Source organism: Ceratotherium simum, chromosome 15, assembly GCF_057802395.1.
Source record: "Ceratotherium simum simum isolate JZ-2026a chromosome 15, ASM5780239v1, whole genome shotgun sequence".
Classification (NCBI taxonomy): domain Eukaryota; kingdom Metazoa; phylum Chordata; class Mammalia; order Perissodactyla; family Rhinocerotidae; genus Ceratotherium; species Ceratotherium simum.
Window position 1 is genome coordinate 15956037 of NC_141914.1, and position 17548 is coordinate 15973584.

The window sequence follows — 17548 nt, forward strand, 5'->3', positions numbered from 1 at the left end:
ATCCTGACACGCACATACACTTGCAAATCACAGAGTAGCGGGTGCGCTGTCTGTAGTCAGGATCCTCTACCCAGGCGCCTGGATCCCAGCGAACAGAAAGGGAGAGCCACCCCGTTCTCCCCGCCCTGCAGCCCGGGTCCCTCAGGCTCGGTGGGGCTGCGGCCTGCAGGCCTCCGCCCGGTCATCGCAACCTGCCTTGCCGTGCCCCGACCGCTGCCTCCACCACGACTAAAAACTTCAGGATCCAGAAACGCCCGGCCCGCCACAGGTTGACGCAGCCCGCCGCTTCCGGGATGTTGCCTAGGTTACCGGAGCCCCGCCCCACTCCCTTGCGTATATCCGGCGAGGCCATTGCGCAGGCGCCTCCCAAAGTCTGGCACCGGGCAAGGGAATAGAAGGGTGTTTTGAGTTGTGCCTTCCACGTGTATGCTTTCTGCAGGGTTCCGGGCAAAGCTTTGGAGGGAAGGCGTGTAGCATTAGCCAGTTTGTAGTAAATTCTCTAAAAGAAAGATGTTGCTTTCCACACTAGGCTTCACATATCACAGTTACTTACTTTCACCTCTATTTATTTATTCAAAAATGTTTATTACTACCTACCAACGTGCCAGAGACTATGCTAGGTTCAATGGGGACTGCAAACAGGCAAGGTCCGTGTCCTCAGGAAGCTTAGTAGCAGACAGCTATCAATGACACAAATGTAAAATTGAAACTGTCGACTGCTAAGAAGTAGGCATACTAACTAGATACTAAGCTTATAGGAATATCTGAAATACTCAGAAAAGCTGAAAAGCAAGGATGAGTAAGCCACCAGGGAAGGGTAGAGCGTTCCTGCAGAGGGAGCCACATATGCGAAGGTGTGTGGCAAGTGCAAGGGACCAGAAGTCCAGTATGTCTGGAGTTCAGAGAACAGTGGGAGCTTGGTGTAAGGGAGGCCGCCCCAAGAGGCTGGAGCCAGGACAGGCAGAGTTGTGTAGGCCATGTTAAGGACTTTGCAAAGCATTTTATTTGAAAACAGCGTTAATTTGCTCCAATAAGACAACTTCCTTTAGTCCCTGGTTTTCTGTTGTTAAGAAACCCGTACATGGATCAGCAAATACATATTCAACACCTTCTAGATGCAAAGAACTGCCTGTTAATAGTTTTCACTCTGAGAAAGTTTGGTAGATATATTCAATGGTCCACCAATAAAATCATCTCCTGCATACATCCTGAACTCCTTGCCCCTCTCTGAGTTGATGTAACACTTGGTAAAACCACAATTCTGGCAATCCCAACACAGTACTTACTAAGTGCCTGTACCCTTGCAACTGAAAGGAGAAAAACACCCAACCATGCTGACTTTAAATTCTTTATCACTAATTTTAAGTAGGCCCCTAAAGATGTCTGAGGACCCCATATTACAGTTCTGTGCTCCATTGATTCTCCTACCCTCCTAGATGACAGCTTTATACCTTCTCTCATGCCCATCTTTCCTCTATCCTCAGTCTCAGCCAGTGACCTTGCTTCCTATTTCACTGCCAACATTGAAGCAATCTGAAGAGAACTTCCATAAGTTCCCATCACTAATTCAATCCTCCTATCAGCATCTTTACCCACAAAACTTCCTTCCAGAAGCTCAACAAAACCCAAACACAAGAAACATGAAGAACATTACATCAAGGTACATGATAATCAAATTGCTCAGAACCAGTGAAAAAAATCTTAAAAGCAGCCAGAGAGAAAAGACATTAAAAAGAAACAATATTTCTCACTAGAAACATTGCAAGCAAGAAGACAGCAGAACATCTTAAATGGATTGAAAAAACAAAAAACTGTGTACATTGCTTAAACTATGCTTGATGTGTGATAATATTACTTGAAAGTAGACTTTTATAAGTTAAAGTTGTATGCTATAAACTCGAACACACCACTAAAATAATAAGAGTTATAGCTAAAATAAATGATATCTATAAAAAGAGATATTCCAAAAGAGATAATAAAAAATACTTGATTAACCTGATTAATCTAAAAGTAGGCCAAAAAAGTGCAAAAAACTAAACAAAGAACAGATGAGAGAAATAGAAAGCAAATAGCAAGGCGATAGATTCATATCAATTATTACATTAAATGTAAATGATCTAAATACCCCAATTAAAAGGCAGAAATTGTCAGATTGGATTTTTTAAATTGTTGCCTATAAAAAGAAACACACATTAAATATAAAAACACAAGTAATTTTAAAGTACAAGGATGGAAAAAAGGTATATCTTGCTAACACTAGTCAAAAGAAAGCTTGAGTGGCTTTATCAATATTATATGAAATAGACTTCAGAGCAAAGACTATTACCAGGGATAAAGAAGATCATTTCATGATGGTAAAGGGGCCATTAAATCAATAGTATATAACAATCCTAAAATATTTATGCACCAGTAAGAGAGCTTGAAAATAAATGAAGCAAAAACTGATAGAACTGCAAAGTGAAATAAAAAGTCTACAATTTTAGTCAGAAATTGCAATGCCCATCCCTGAATAATTTATAATACAAGTAGACAGAAAATTAGCACGTTTATAATAGACTTGAACAACACTATCAACCATCTTGACCTAATTGACATTTACAGAATACTTCTCTAACAACCAGCAGAATACACATTCTTCTCATATATACAGAACTTTTAGCAAGATGGACAATAATCTGGACCATAAAACAAGTTTCAACAAATTCGAAAGGATTCAAGTCATTGTAGGTATGTTCTCTGACCACAGTGTAATTAAATTAGAAATCAAAACCATAATGATTCTTGGCAAATCTGTCAAAGTTTGGGGAAAAAAATACACCTCTAAATAAGCTATTAATCAAACAAGAAATCAAAACAGAAAATAAAATATATTTTGAATGGAAAAAATGAAAATATAGCATATCAAAACTTGTGGAGGGCCGGCCCCGTGGCTTAGCGGTTAAGTGCACACGCTCCGCTACTGGCGGCCCAGGTTCGGATCCCGGGCGTGCACCGAAGCACTGCTTCTCTGGCCACGCTGAGGCCGCGTCCCACATACAGCAACTAGAAAGATGTGCAGCTATGACCTACAACTATCTACTGGGGCTTTGGGGGAAAAATTAAAAAAAAAAAAAAAAAAAAAAAACTTGTGGGATGTAATGGAGACAGTAATTCAAGAGAAATAGATATATATAAATTTATAGCACTAAACACCTATATTGGAAAAGAAGGTCCCAAATCAATGACCTCAGCTTCTACCTTTAGAAATTAGATAGAGAAGAGCAAGTTAAACCCAAATTAAGAAGAAGAAAGGAAATAAGAAAGATTAAAGCTGAATCAATAAAATAGAAAAGCAAAAAACAATAGAGAAAACCAGTGAAACTAACAGCTGAATTTTTTAGAAGATTAATTAAATTGATAAACCTCTAAACAAATTGATCAGGGAAAAATTACATATAAATTACCAATATCAGAAATGGCAGAGGTAACAGATTCTACAGATACTAAAAGAATAAAATAATATTTTGAACAACTTTAAGGCAATAAATTTAACAACAGATAAAATGGACAAATTCCTTGAAAGACATAAATTACCAAAGCTTTCTCAAGAAAAAAGTAGATAACCTGAATAGCCTTATAGCTATTAAAGAAATTAAAATTGCAGGAAGAAAACCTTCCCACAAAGAAAACTACAGGCCCAGATGGCTTCACCAGTGAATTCTACCAAACATTTGGGAAGAAATATTACCAATTCTACGCAAATTCTTCAACACAAACTCAAAAACATTGAAGAGGAGGGAATACTTCCCAACTCACTCAATGAGACCGGCATTATCCAGATACCTTAAGCAGTGAGAAGCATTACAAGAAAAGAAAACTACAGACCAATATCCCTCATGAATATAGATGCAAAAATTCTTAACAAAATTTTAACAAAACTCATCTAACAAAACAATTATGCTGAGTGCCAAAAAAAAAACAAAAAAAATACATACCATATAAGTCCATTTATATAAGACTCTAGAAAATGAAACCTAATGTATTGGCAGAAAACAGACTAGTGGTTTCTTGGGAATGAAAAGGAAGCTTTCTCTGGGTGGTCTAAATATGAGCCGGATATGCTCCCCAAACCATAAGATGTCCCACTTCTACTTAGCCTACTTCTCGCTTCCCCATTTCAGCTTCTAATTAGAGTATTTCTGAAGTCTTCTATTTCACTATAAATCTTTTCCACTACCCTCCTGTCTTTGAGTCTCTGCCAAATCCAAGTGATGGTGGCTGAAATCCTTCCTATATCAAGCTCTGAATAAATAGTCTCTATTTATTCTCACATCAGTAGTCTTTGTTTCCACAACTGCATATATTTTTTATGACGTTGATTTTTGTGTGTGTGTGCGAGGAAGATCAGCCCTGAGCTAATGTCTGTGCCCATCTTCCTCTATTTTGTATATGGGGTGCTGCCACAGCATGGCTTGATGAGTGGTGCATAGGTCCGCCTCTGGGATTTGAACCTGTGAACCCCAGGCCACTGAAGAGGAGCACAAGAACTTAACCACTACGCCACTGGGCTGGCCCCAACATTGATTTCTTTTCTAATATTGGAAAGATTCATCTTGAGTACTACTATGAAAAGAATCATACTTTTTGTATTTTATAATTTTTAAAATGTAAAAATACTTAAACTAGGGTATAAATCATATGGATCTCTGGTCAGTCATGAGGGGCAAAAAATAGAGAAGGTAACAGTCATGACCATTCTGGGCTGATTGTTGCACAAGTTATGGTTTGGCTTCTGGGACTGATTGCTGCAGAGGTTGTGGATCAAGTTCTATTATCATATATGGTCTGGACATTGTCTGTTTGAATATTCAGCCTCTCAGTCCCTTCTTTTGGTCATTCTTTTGCTTGCAAGAGTTTGAGCAATTCAGAGAAATCTAGAGATCTGTATTTTCACCACTTGAGATAATCCAGTTGTCTCCATAGTCAATTGTATTGTGTGATCTCTTTGACCTTTTTATTGTTGGATCATCGTGGCAATCATCTGACAAGAGAGCAGTATTTAAAACTCTAGATAGAATGCAATAGACCAACATCATGGCACTATAACAAAAACAATAACAAGTAATAGTACCTGTAAGATGCTTCATAACCAGGAACCCCAAATGCCCAACCCAGGCCAAGAAAACAAATGTCATAGGTCATGAGGATCAACCTTAGAGAGTCAAGTAGCTTTTTCTTTAAGAGAATGAATAGCTTAGTCTACCTTGCCTGTTTTATTAATCCAAGGAATAGTAGCAATGGCACAGACACCATCATGACTAGCAAGCAAGAAACCAAGGGCAATGCAATTGTCTACCACTGTTCATGCCAATGAATTAAGACTGTTCTGTATTCCATCCAGAGCTGAGGTGGCATCATTAATAACTTCTGCCAGAGTTAATGATAAGTTTCTTACAGTCTTTTCTATTTGTATAATTCTCACATTGGAAAGACTGCTCTGATTGTTAGGAAAAACAATCAGTCAGTAATTCTTCCAGGTAGAGTACCTGAACAATCAAGGGTGGCCTCTTTTTGGAGCTTGTAACTGAGTCAGAATTTCCATCCTTGGTGGTTTATAGAATTAGAGTCTCTGTGTACAAACAAGTCTTGGAATACTATTACTACAGTGCGTGAAGTGTTAGTCTAAGGCAAGCAAGACCATGTGTCCTGGCTGCAAAGAAAGCAGCAGCCTGTAGGGGCACATGGATATCCAAGAAAAAAGATGCTGATCATGCATGAAGTTAGAACCAAGACCTTACCTATTTGGATCTCTGATGATCTCTTCCAGGTAGCAAGTATTTGGCCAATCACCCTACGTAGTTTCTTGAATTCAAATTTAGAATTACCTGGGGTCTAATCAATAGACTGTAACAATTAGTTCTTTTTTGGGGAGAAGGGAAACTAGCAAAGTCATAGGTTAATATGTTTAAGGTCATTTTCCATGTAGGTGTAAGTGGGTTGGCTTACTATAATTGGCTATTGGCTATAATTCCCTGTGGTCTCATTTGATGACACTGGAATAGCCTAGACGTTTTTTATCCTGGAGGTCCAATGATGGATGACATATCCAACAGTCAGTAAATTGAGGGCAGAGGCTATTTGGGATAATCTAAGAATACTATTAGAATGAGTATGTTCTGATCTAACAATTACATTAAAGAGGAAAAGAAAGAGAGAAGGGGCCATTATGAGTAGAAAACACCAGTGGACTATACTAAATGAGAAGGAGAATGATTATCAGTAAAGAGGTCAAAACAAAATAGGAATTACACTGGGGTCTTGGTCCAATGTCTTAGGTGGAAACTGTCCGTTATCTGAGGCCATGTGCTTATTCCAAAGGTCTTGGGTCGACTGTCTATTTCCAAAGATAGGCTGCTTCAAGAGGATCTCTGAGAATCCTCAGCTAGAAATCCCCTATTGGAGTAGCCTTCCAGCTCTACAGAATTCTGAGTTGTTTCTTTAGTTGTGAAATGTGAAGTCAAGGATTGACTTGATGATGTTTCACTAACGTATTTCTTGTTAATAGTACCTGATAAGGCCCCTTCCAACGAAGTTCAAGAGCATTTTTTATCCAATGTTTCTTCCAATAGATGAAATTTCCTGGTTGATGATCATGAGGAGCCTATTTAAGAAGTATTGTGGGAAGCTGGCTTTAACTTGTTCATGATAGGACAGGGTATTGTACATGACGCTCTTGCAATATTTTTCCACATCTGCATGCAGCAGAGAAGAGTCTAGTATCAAGGGTAAAATTTCTAAATGTACGGACCTTCCTGTTAAGAGTTCACAGAGATATAACTGATGTGTCTTTAAGGGAATGGATCATATAGCCATATGGGCTAGTGGGAATACCTTTAGCCAAGGGAGCTCGAGGATTTCCGAAAGTTTTGCTAATTTTAGTTTAAGGATGACATTGATTCTTTTGATTTCCAGAAATTTGTGGGTGGTAAGGACAGTATAATTTCTGAGAAGGGGTAACGCTTTACAAAGTTCTTTTATCGTGCTTCATGTAAATTGTGTGCCTTGGTGACTTGAAATAAAAGTTGTTATATGCCAATTGGAAACACAAGATCAAGTGCCTTTTTAGAGACTGAAAGGAGTTTTCAGCAAAGAAGATTTTCAGCAGTGAAATGCTTTAACCCATCCTGAAAATAAACAAACCCCATGGAGAGGGGAAGCTGGATAAAATCCATCCAAAGTTGTTCAAGGGTCCTTGAGACTTTTGTTCCTGGCCATGCCCCACGTTTACAGTTTTTCCAGGATTATGTTATTCACAAGTAACACATGGCCCCAAAATAATCTCAGCTGTCTTTTTAAAGTTTCCCCACCAATGTTGATTTAAGAGAGTAAGCAATTTGTCTTTACCATGATGAGTAGTTTCATGGAGAAATTCAGTTAATATACATTTGAAATCAGCTGGTGCCACCAAATGGCCATCTTGAGAGTGCCAAGGGTTATCTGAGTGAAGGATACACCACATTTTTTCCATTCTTCTTTTTCCGAATCAGGGGCTAAATGTAGATATTTGATAATGGCCTCTTTGACTCAGTCCAGAGATTTATACTTTGGGAGTCTAGTTAGTATCATAACCTTGGTTAAGGCTGCTTGTTTGGCAAAATGATCTACTAGAGCAATTCCTTTAACTTCAACATTATCTCTGTTAGCCTGGGCCTCAGTCTTTATAATAGCCATCTCACTGGGCAGTAGAAGTGCATCTAAAATTTCCTTAATTTGTTGTCCATTTTTGATGGGGGTTCCAGCAGAGGTGAGAAAACATTTTTGTTTCTACAGCATCATGTACTACTCCAGAAGCATACCTGCTATCTGTATACGTGTTTCCTCTCTGGTCTTTGGCTAGGTGACAAACTCTAATAAGTGTTATAAATTCGGCCACCTGGACTAACTTTACCTCAGGTAGAGGACTATCCAAAAAGGAGAGTTTAGATTAGTGATAGCATTAGAGATAGCTTGATAATCTCCAGTTTCAAGTTTGAAGTATGACCCAAACAAATATTAGGTCAGGATTCTTGATGGGAGTCTCTGCTAAAACTGAGCAAGGTACAGAAAGTTCCCTAACAGAAGCAAGACAATCATGAGGTTCCCCTTCTTCTGGTGAGGACAGGAGAGTGGAGGGATTCAGGGTGTTCCAGCAATGAATGGTAGTGTGAGAGGGAGAGGGCAACAGAAATTCATAAGAGGTTAATCAGCTGACTGAACAGTGTTGGTTGTCCTCAGTCAGTAGTGAAGTCTGTACTGCATGAGGAACCATAAGGTCAAACAGGGAGCCTAGAACTAATTCAGGAGACGCACCGACAAGTTTTGCAGAGGCAGTATTGCCCTAAGACAAGGAGTATCTGCCTTTACCATGGGAGTGAGGGTGAGGCTACAGTGAGTGATGGGTTTTTGATGGTTCCCATGAAGTTGAGTTAAAACTCCAAGGTTTGTCCAGAACACTCACGCACAAATAGACAGAAGAGTTTTTTGCTGTTGTAAGAGATGTCTAGGGAAGCAGGCTGTTGAAGATTATATAAGGCTTGTTTAATACTTGGGCTCCCAGAAGAGAGTGGTGCTTACTGAAGACTTAGCCATTTCATAACGAGGTGTCACAATCTCAAAAAAATTTGCACCCATTGTCTGAAATATCCAGTTAGGCCTAGATGTCATCTCAATTGTAGTTTTGTGAGGAGTCTAGGATAAGTTTGGATAGTCTTCATTCTGTCATGAGAGAATGTTTTTCTCTCCTTAAATAGGTTGTGCTCTAAATGATGGAACATGTTTTAGCAAAATTGTAATTTATCTTTTTTAAAACTTTATGCCCCTTTTCTGCTAAGGCTGAGAGCAAGTAAATGGAATCATTTTTACAAGCTTCTCCAAAGTAGGAGATCATCTATATATTATATCAGAACTGAATCACAATAGAAATTTGGATCTTTTAGTTCTCGATTAAGGAACTAAGAAAAATAGGAGAGGGCTTCAGTGAACTCTTAGGGCCTAGCTGTCCATGTATTTTCCTCTCAGATGAAGGCAAAAGGTATTGACTGTCCTGGTGTAGGGACACACTGAGAAAGGCAGAGCAATGATCCACTACAGTGAAGGAGGTGGTTTGGAGAAGAACTGATGACAGGATAGTATTTAGTATTTGGTACTAATGGGAGGGGAGGGATAACAATTTATTGATCTCCCTGAGATCTTGAATCAATCAATATCCTTGTCCATTTGGTTTCTCTATTGACAGGCAAAGAATGTTACCAGGGTTAGTGCAGGTTATGAAAAGGCCTTTGGAAGTAAGGCCCTCGACTACAGATTTGAGGCTTTCCTTTTCTCTAGCTTCTAACTTTGGAGAAGTTTGGGTAACAGCTTGGTAGGATCTATCTGAACTTTAATAGATTCTACTCCAATTATTTTCCCTATGTCAATTCCTATGGGAACTTTAGCCTATAGAGAGTAAAAAGTACAGTGTCAAGATTTTCATCTGGAGTATACATCAAGTAATGTAGAGAAGGAAAGGTTTATAGAGAGTGAACATAACTTGATTATGAATAGGCAAGTCCTCTGGAACCTCAAGAAATAGTCCCTCTGGTGTGCATTTAATATTATAGTTCCATTTGCAAAGTATATCTCTCCCTAATAAATTTGTAGGGGTGGTATCACAGAGCAGGAAGGAATGTTATTCAGTCAAGGACACAAGGGTTGGGAGATAGGGAAAAATCTGTGAGTTATTTGAAATACCTACCACTTGTGTTCTATGTTTACTCCAAGGAAAAGGTTGAACAAAAATGGCATGGTTTAATGCAGAAAGATTAGTGTTGTTAGAAGGTATTTTTTGCTGAACTCTCCTATAGTTTCATCTTTTTATTTGTTTGCGTGATTGAATTATAGTCCAATCAATTATTGGAAATGTTTCAGGTGTGGCTTTTAGGAGACTTTGACCTATTTTTCTGGCCTTTTTTTGACCCTGAGGTTTTTTGTGAAAGAGGGATCCTGTAGGTCCCTCTCTGGGTCTGTCCAATCAGCTGTCATCCAGGATTTAGCATCTGAGGTTCTGATGAACATGTGTAGAAGTTGCTATAGGTCAGGTAACCCTGGGTCATATGCACTCAAAGAATTCCAAATTTTTCTATCACTATTTGCTGGTCTTCCTTGGGTTTAAGGAAATCTTTCATTACAGCTATTAATTTATCTCAGGTCAAAGGTTTAAATTCTACAGTTGCCTGCATACCTGGTTCATGGGCAGGATGGAACCTTAGAGGCAACAGACATTTGGAGGTTTTAGGAGAGTTGCTGGGAAAGGGTAGGGGTCTGGACAAGGGGAAGAAGAAGGAGAGAGATCAGAAGGATAAGGAAGAAGAGGGAGAGCTGGCTGCAGGAAGGCAACTGGAGGACAAGGAGGGGGAAGATTTACTACGGAAATGAGTCTAGGCTGTTAAGTTTGCCAAATTGCTCATTAGCTTTGACCAAAGAATCTTTTAGTGAAGCAATTTTGAATAGAATTTCATTTGAATGCTTCTGCAAACCAATCAAAAAATGTTGCCCACTGGGTCTGAGAAAGCTTTTTCTCTTTCTTTTTTAAGGTACCTCTCAAATGAATACTTTTCTTCAAGTCCAGTGTTCCACAGAGTGGCCATTAAAGGCCCAGATCATCCTTGGTGAAGTTATGCCATTTGAAATATAGGTGCAAGAATTAGAATTATAATGAGTGGACATATAAAAAGTAGGAGTTTTTCCGAAAAGGGAACATTCATATACTGCTGGTGGGAGTGCAAACCGCTGTAGCGACTATAGAAAACAGTATGGAGATTTACGAAAAAATTAAAAATAGAAATATCATATTTGTCCTACTACTGGGTATTTGTCCAAAGAACATGAAATCAACAATTCAAAGAGATTTATGCATCCCTATATTCATCACAGCATTATTCACAATAGTAAAGACGTGGAAGCAACCCAAGTGTCCATAAATGGATGAATGGATAAAGAAGATATGGTATATACATTCAATGGAATAATAGCCATAAAAAAGACAAAATCATGCCATTTGCTATAACACGGATGGAACTTGAGGGTATTATGTTAAGCGAAATAAGGCAGACAGAGAAACACATATACCATACGATTTCATTCATATGTGGAAGATAAATAACACGTAGATGAAGAGAACAGATTAGTGGTAACCAGAGGAGACGGGGGTCGGGGGAGGGTGAAAGGGATAAAGGGGCACATGTGTATGGTGACAGATAAAAACTAGACCACTGGTGGTGAGCATGATGCAGTCTATACGGAAACTGAAATATAATAATGTACACCTGAAATTTACACATTGTTATAAGCCAATATGATTTCAATTAAAAATAAATAAATAAATATTGAAATGTAAAAAAAAGAAGTAGGAGTTTTTCCAGAAGGAGGAGAGGAATTTGACTTAGACTGCCCCATAAGAGCTGGCAAGGGTTAGTTGAAAATGACGCTTGTGCACTTTGAGTCTTGAGACCCCAACTTGATCGGTGCCTCTAAATGTAGACCCAACAACCTCCACCTCCAGGCAGGTGGAAAACCAGAGAGAATGCTCTCTGTAGATCAAAGCCAAACTCTCAGGACAAAAAAATCAAGACACAAGGATAACCTTATCTGGTTTTATTGGTGACCCGAAGCAAAGTTTGTCCGAAAGAATGCCAGTCCAGTGAGAACTGCACTGGTCTGTGAGGCCAGCTAAAACAAAAGGCTAAAAGGTCCCATGCCTGTGTCCTACTCTGTGACAAACAACACTTTTAGACAACATAACACAAAACAGAAGCAGAAAAGAGAGCAAAAAGGGATGAAAAGGAATGGCTTGACTCTACCAAAGGTGCCAAACGAATGGGAACCAATAACAAAACCCAGATGTCAAACTGAGACTAGATAGCGAAAGAACTGAAAAATAAAGAGCAGAGTTCAGACAAGTGCTGACTTACCATGTCAATGCATGCTCGACACTGCGAGCAGTACGGCACAAGTGGCCACACCTTGTTGAAGGCTGGAGTCCGTGGTGACAGGCAGTACAGACAGTATCTTGGTGGAACCTTCAGGAAAACTGTGGAAATCAACAAAGACCACCAAATGAAAACAAACAGAGGTTATTTATTCAGAGCTTGCTATAGCAAGCCACCATCACTTGTGTTTGGCAGAGACTTAAAGGCAGGCAGGGGAGTGGGAAAGCTTAATAGTGAAGAAAACAGAGGACTTCAGAAATGCTCTGATTGGATCTTGGTGGCATGGGGCAGCTGGAGGTAGGCTGTCCAGAAACAGGGCATTTTATGGTTTGTGAAGCATATTTGGCTTCCTCTGACTGGTCCTGAGTTGGATGCAGGGGCGAAAACTGGGGAAGTTGGCACTGTGACTGACGAGTCACTGACCGAGGCTCACTGTTCTGGGCTGCTTGCTGCAGAGGTTATGGTTTGGCTTCCTGGACAGGTTGCTGCAAAGGGTTGAGGGTCAGAGTTCTATTGTCATATATGATCTGGCCCTTGTCTGGTCATAGATTCAGTCTCGCACAATGGCAGCTCACCATCACAGATATTTTAAATGCTGGCTGATGGACCATATTTTACTTTTTTAGCTGTTGAACTAGGAGTCACGCAATAACAATATTTGGTCGTATAACATTTTAAACTTTCTTTTTTTTTTTTTTTTTTAAAGATTTTATTTATTTTATTTTTTTCCCCCCAAAGCCCCAGTGGAAAGTTGTATGTCGTAGCTGCACATCCTTCTAGTTGCTGTATGCGGGACTCGGCCTCAGGATGAACGGAGAAGTGGTGCCTGGATGCGCACCCGGGATCCGAACCCGGGCCACCAGCATCGCAGCGCGCGCACTTAACCACCAAGCCACAGGGCCGGCCCTTAAACTTTCTAATACACTTTCAAATACATTCTTCCCCCCTTTTATCCTTACAGCAACCTTGTGATCTTGGGAGGTTAATTATCTAAGATCACTCAATGGATTTGGGCTAGAATTAGGATTAGATCATAGTAGAGAGTGATTTGTAATATATCACTCAAATTGTCTGGTATAGATATCATCTACAATGGCTTTAAAACAAATATTTTGGGTTCTGTGCTATGATAAAGGATCTGTTCCAATTGTTTCTAATTTCATTGTCTAAAGTTAGGATAAAGACTTGAGGGATCATAGCTCTCTTCAAATACCTTCAAGGCTGTCGTGTGGAAGAAGGATTAGGTTTATGCCTATGGCTCCAGAGAGCAGAACTCACGCCTCCAAAAGAAGGGGTTGCCTTGTGAAAAAGCCAGTTCCTCATCTCTCATAGTGTTGAGTCCAATTCCATGATCCCATACCTCTAGAGAATGCTTGAATTGGCCAGCCAGCTAACCTCGAAGGACTTCATAAACTTCAAGTTTATGAAATTTTCTTAAATTCTAAAAGGAGGCATAGATCTTTTAAATACAGCAGTGGAACATCATTCAAATTCTGGATGAAATTCTTATGTTTCTCAAAAACAGTGAGCTCTACTTTAAACTTTACCCCCAGACCCTTTTTGAATGCATATTTTTGTTCTTATGCCCATACATTTTCAAGAACAGTTTTTTAAAAAAATGAAAAATGTCCTAATAAGGAGTCATCTAACCCAATCTTCCATCAGCATTGTTTTTTGATTATACAGTTATAAAACTTTATACCAGATGTATTGTGCTTGTTGATGTTTTAATAAATTGTAGGAATTCAATGAGGTAAAACAAAACAAAAGAAAAACAAAAAACCTGCCTTTGAATAGCAAGCACTAGGATTTGAATCTATAATCTTAACTCTTTGAACATGTTCTTTTTCTTCTTTATGGCTTCTTTTTTAATGTTCCTTCAGGTTGAATGCAATTATATTCTTTTCTAGTTTAAAAATAACTTGAAGCTGAAATAAAACAGTGAGTCCTCTTCCACCCCTGAACTGTGATTGTTTGATGTTCTCCAAGGACTTCGAGGGAGCCTCTCCTCCCCTCGCTTTTTATCTACCTCTTTAACTGTTTAAATCGAATCCCCTAATTTTAACTGTTTAAATCGAATTCCCTAATGCCAGACAGGTATTTCCTTTTAATGCTGGGCTATGGTTTCTCTCTGAAAAACAATACAGACTCCTGGATATTCTCCCAGAATCTTAGAAGTCACTGCAGAGGTAAAGTAGGCAAGAAGTTGGGGGGAAAGAAATGCCCTCTGCATAAATCCAGTTACTCTGAGTCGTCTTTGACAACTTCCGGTACCAGACTTCAGGCGTTGTTCGAAATTGTCTACTTTACCACGTCTATTTATTTTTTTATGATTGTACATATTTACATCCGTACACATATGGCAAGGGAGACACGGAGCGATGACGTGAGGCTCTCCTTGAGAATCGGAGGTAATAAGGAAAAGAAACAGGTGTCTGGGAAGGGTTTCTGCTAGAGAAGGGAGCACTGAGAGTTAACCATCCTTCAGACAGCAGGAGTTCTCTGCAGGTAGCAGACTGGAAAGGCGAACGCGTGCCCCTCTTTGCGGACAGGCTCTGTTGCTTTCTATTTCTTCGCTTGCAGCCAGGGTGCACATTCACTTGAAACCGACTGAATTTCCTGCTCAATGGCTGGTCAAGTTGACTCTTCAAGACTAGTGGATATTGCTTTTTAATGTCTCCAATGCTTTTTTTGTTTCTGTCTCGAGTCTCAGAAATGAGAACGGGAGAAGGAAACAGACTTAGAAGCCGGAGAGCAAAGCAGCAGCCCCCGGCCCCGGTATCCTCGGGCCCCCCTGCCACCGGCCGTTGACCTCCCGCGGAGACCCCACGCGGCTGCATCAATATTTGATCGGCCCTTCGCCAGCGCGTTGCCAGCACTCAGCGGCGGGGCTTGCCAGGCATCGCCAGCACGGAGCTGAAGCCGGCGCCCGGGCCCGCAGGGGGCTTGGGAAGGACCGGCTCCGCGCTCGCCCCCCCCCCCCCCCGGGGGCGGCTCTGCTCGGCGGCGCGGGCGCGGCGCCCACCATGCGGGGCTGCCCGGGGCTCGCGCTCCTCGCGCCCCTCGCGCTGCTCTGCGCGCTGCCCTGGCTCCTGCGGGCGGCGGCCCCGGGGCGCCCCTCGCAACCCCCCGCGCGGCGCCGAGACCCCGCCAGGGGCGCGGATTTCGATCGCGTCTACAGCGGGGTGGTGAGCCTCAGCACCGAGAACATCTACTCCTTCAACTACACCAGCCAGCCCGGCCAGGTAAGACACTCGCTGCCCTCGCTCGACTCCCAGGAACTCGCCAGCTCTCAGAGCCCCGTCGCTGCTTTGGGTCCCCTTTCGGGCGACCTGAGGGACCAGGGGACCCGCGTTCCCTTTCTTCAAAGCAGTCACTGCCCTGCCCGAGCTGCCGCATCCTCCGCGACCGGTCTGGGGAACAACTCCGCCTCATTTCGCGCCTCCCCGGGCCTGGTCGCTGGCGTTTCTGGGCTTTGCAGAGGCGCCGGTTCCTCGCACCGGCTGCGGGTCCTGGCCCCCTGCTGGGCTTTTCTCTAGGAAAGTCACGATTTCCAGGGCTGCGGAGGGAAGGGACCGCACCTCTGTTCCTACTCGCCTGAGGGGAAGGAATCTCCTTTTATTTGAATGATTCAGCCAGACTCTTGGATTTCCTAGCGCATGGGGAGGGAGGGCTGCTCAGAATCTACAATGGACGTGTGTGAGAATGGACGCAAGCTGCGGAACCTCTGTGTGTTCAATAGTCACTTCCTGCGTTTCTGTTCCATTGTCACACGTATGTGCTTCAGCGAAGCCGGAAGACCCAGCCAAAGATATTTGAACTGTAGCCCTCAGCTGATCTATCGAGGCTTTGATTTTAAATAAGGATGGGTAATTGTGTGAAAGTTCTAGACCTATTTCTGACAAGAATTAAGTGAGACAAGGGGAGGAAATGAGTGTTTCAGCAACTGTCTCTTTCACACGTATGCTCTGATTATATAATGTAAGAAAATGCATATAAGCTTTTTCCTTCTAATGCGGTACCTTCTGGGGCATAGAGAAAAGAGAATCCCCCCCTCCCTCAGTGTACCTGCCTCTGGATCTTCTTCTCATATAAATGTGTATATGTATCCCTTACTAGCAGCATTTCCTACTTCCTCAGAAAATTCCAGAACCAGATGATGGGGATACAACTATATGCCTCCCTCTCTAACTCTCACTTAGGATCAGAACTCAGAAACCTGGTAGCTTGGGGTGGTATTGAGCCAGAGGGACCAGTGTGCTCATCACCACTCCCAGACATCTCCCAGCTGTGTGTATTGAGAAAGTGCCCCATCTCCAGTCTGACACCAAATCCTAAGGCACCGTTACCATGGCAGCACAGCTCTCACCCTGTCCTGTCCTCTGCTGACCTTCAGGTCACATGTCCTGAAGTGAGCAGAGTGACATGTGCAGAGCCATTCTGTTGTAGACAAGTGGGAGGGGGCAGTTTTTATTCTCCAAACCCCCTATAAGTGATGTCTTCCTGTCCAATGTGCTTATGGACCAGTTGGCATTACACATGAAGTAAGTTTGATTGGCTCAGAACAAATAAAAGTCTGAAAAACTCCACGATCTCTGGGAGTGGACTGTCAGTTTCCCCCTAAATCATTGGTAAGGAAATGCAAATGATGTGTGCAAAGTTAGTCCTGACATCAGGTTTCAGTATTTCTTGCACTTATGCTTAGAGATAGATTGACTGCTTTTTAACCATTGTTCTGGCTTTTTCGCCCTTAGTATTCAGTGAGTTCCTCTGCTACAGCATGGGATGCACTGTTTGCAGTTGGGACCACCTGCTTGACTTTCCTAGCAAGCAGTGAGATATTGAGCACGGGGCAGAGTCATGTTCATCTCTGTACTCCAGTACCTAGCATAGTGCTTGGCACGTAAGAGGTTTACTGGTTTTGAAAAAATGAATTAATAAGCAAGAGAAGATTTAAGGAATTTTTAAGCTGAAGACAAACAAAATAAAATATGTACTGTTTCAATAGGTTGAAACTGTGAGATCATTTCAGATAAAAACAAAATTTTAAAAATTGTTCTGAGGGGCCGGCGCTGTGGCATAGCGGTTAAGTTCGCGTGCTCTGTTTTGGCAGTCTGGGGATCACGGGTTAGGATTCCAGGCGCAGACGATGCACTGCTTACCAAGCCATGCTGTGGCGGCGTCCCATATAAAATAGAGGAAGATGGGCATGGATGTTAGCCCAGGGCCAGTCTTCCTCAGCAAAAAGAGGAGGATTGGCAACAGATGTTAGCTCGGGGCTAATCTTCCTCACAAAAAAAAAAAAAATTGTTCTGAGATTATACCCTTTCCATTTTGCCTGTATTTGTGTTAAAATGCTCTTTATTTTATGAAACAATGATGATAATTAGTTTTTAAGTCTCTTTGCATAACACAATAAAAAGTTGACAACCTCAAGAGTCCCTAAAATTTTACTAGTCTCAGAAAAACAGTTGGGAACCATGGGACTGGCAGATAACTCAAGTATTTTAATTATTTTAATGTCAGTATGCAAAAATATGAACCAGATGTCCTCCAATCTTACA

General features: G+C 41.4%; 2 protein-coding genes across 9 annotated transcripts in view; one reads left to right on the forward strand and one right to left on the reverse strand.

Annotated features, from left to right (window-relative positions):
* SPICE1 (spindle and centriole associated protein 1) overlaps positions 1 to 280 on the reverse strand; it is a 54053-nt gene extending 53773 nt beyond the window's left edge. For 4 of the 6 annotated variants that reach the window (XM_087439601.1, XM_087439602.1, XM_087439603.1 and 1 more), the window contains exon 1: positions 196 to 280. The gene's annotated coding sequence lies outside the window, so the exon portion shown is untranslated. Of the gene's footprint in view, positions 1 to 14; positions 169 to 195 lie in introns of those variants that run through there. The other 2 variants (XM_087439599.1, XM_087439600.1) reach the window with 2 other exon arrangements.
* Positions 281 to 15000: 14720 nt separating this feature from the next.
* SIDT1 (SID1 transmembrane family member 1) overlaps positions 15001 to 17548 on the forward strand; it is a 102781-nt gene continuing 100233 nt past the window's right edge. For all 3 annotated transcript variants that reach the window (XM_087439607.1, XM_004436617.3, XM_087439608.1), the window contains exon 1: positions 15001 to 15229. In XM_087439607.1, the coding sequence (XP_087295733.1) occupies positions 15011 to 15229 (219 nt within the window). In that variant the 5' untranslated portion in view covers positions 15001 to 15010. The remainder of the gene's footprint in view (positions 15230 to 17548) is intronic.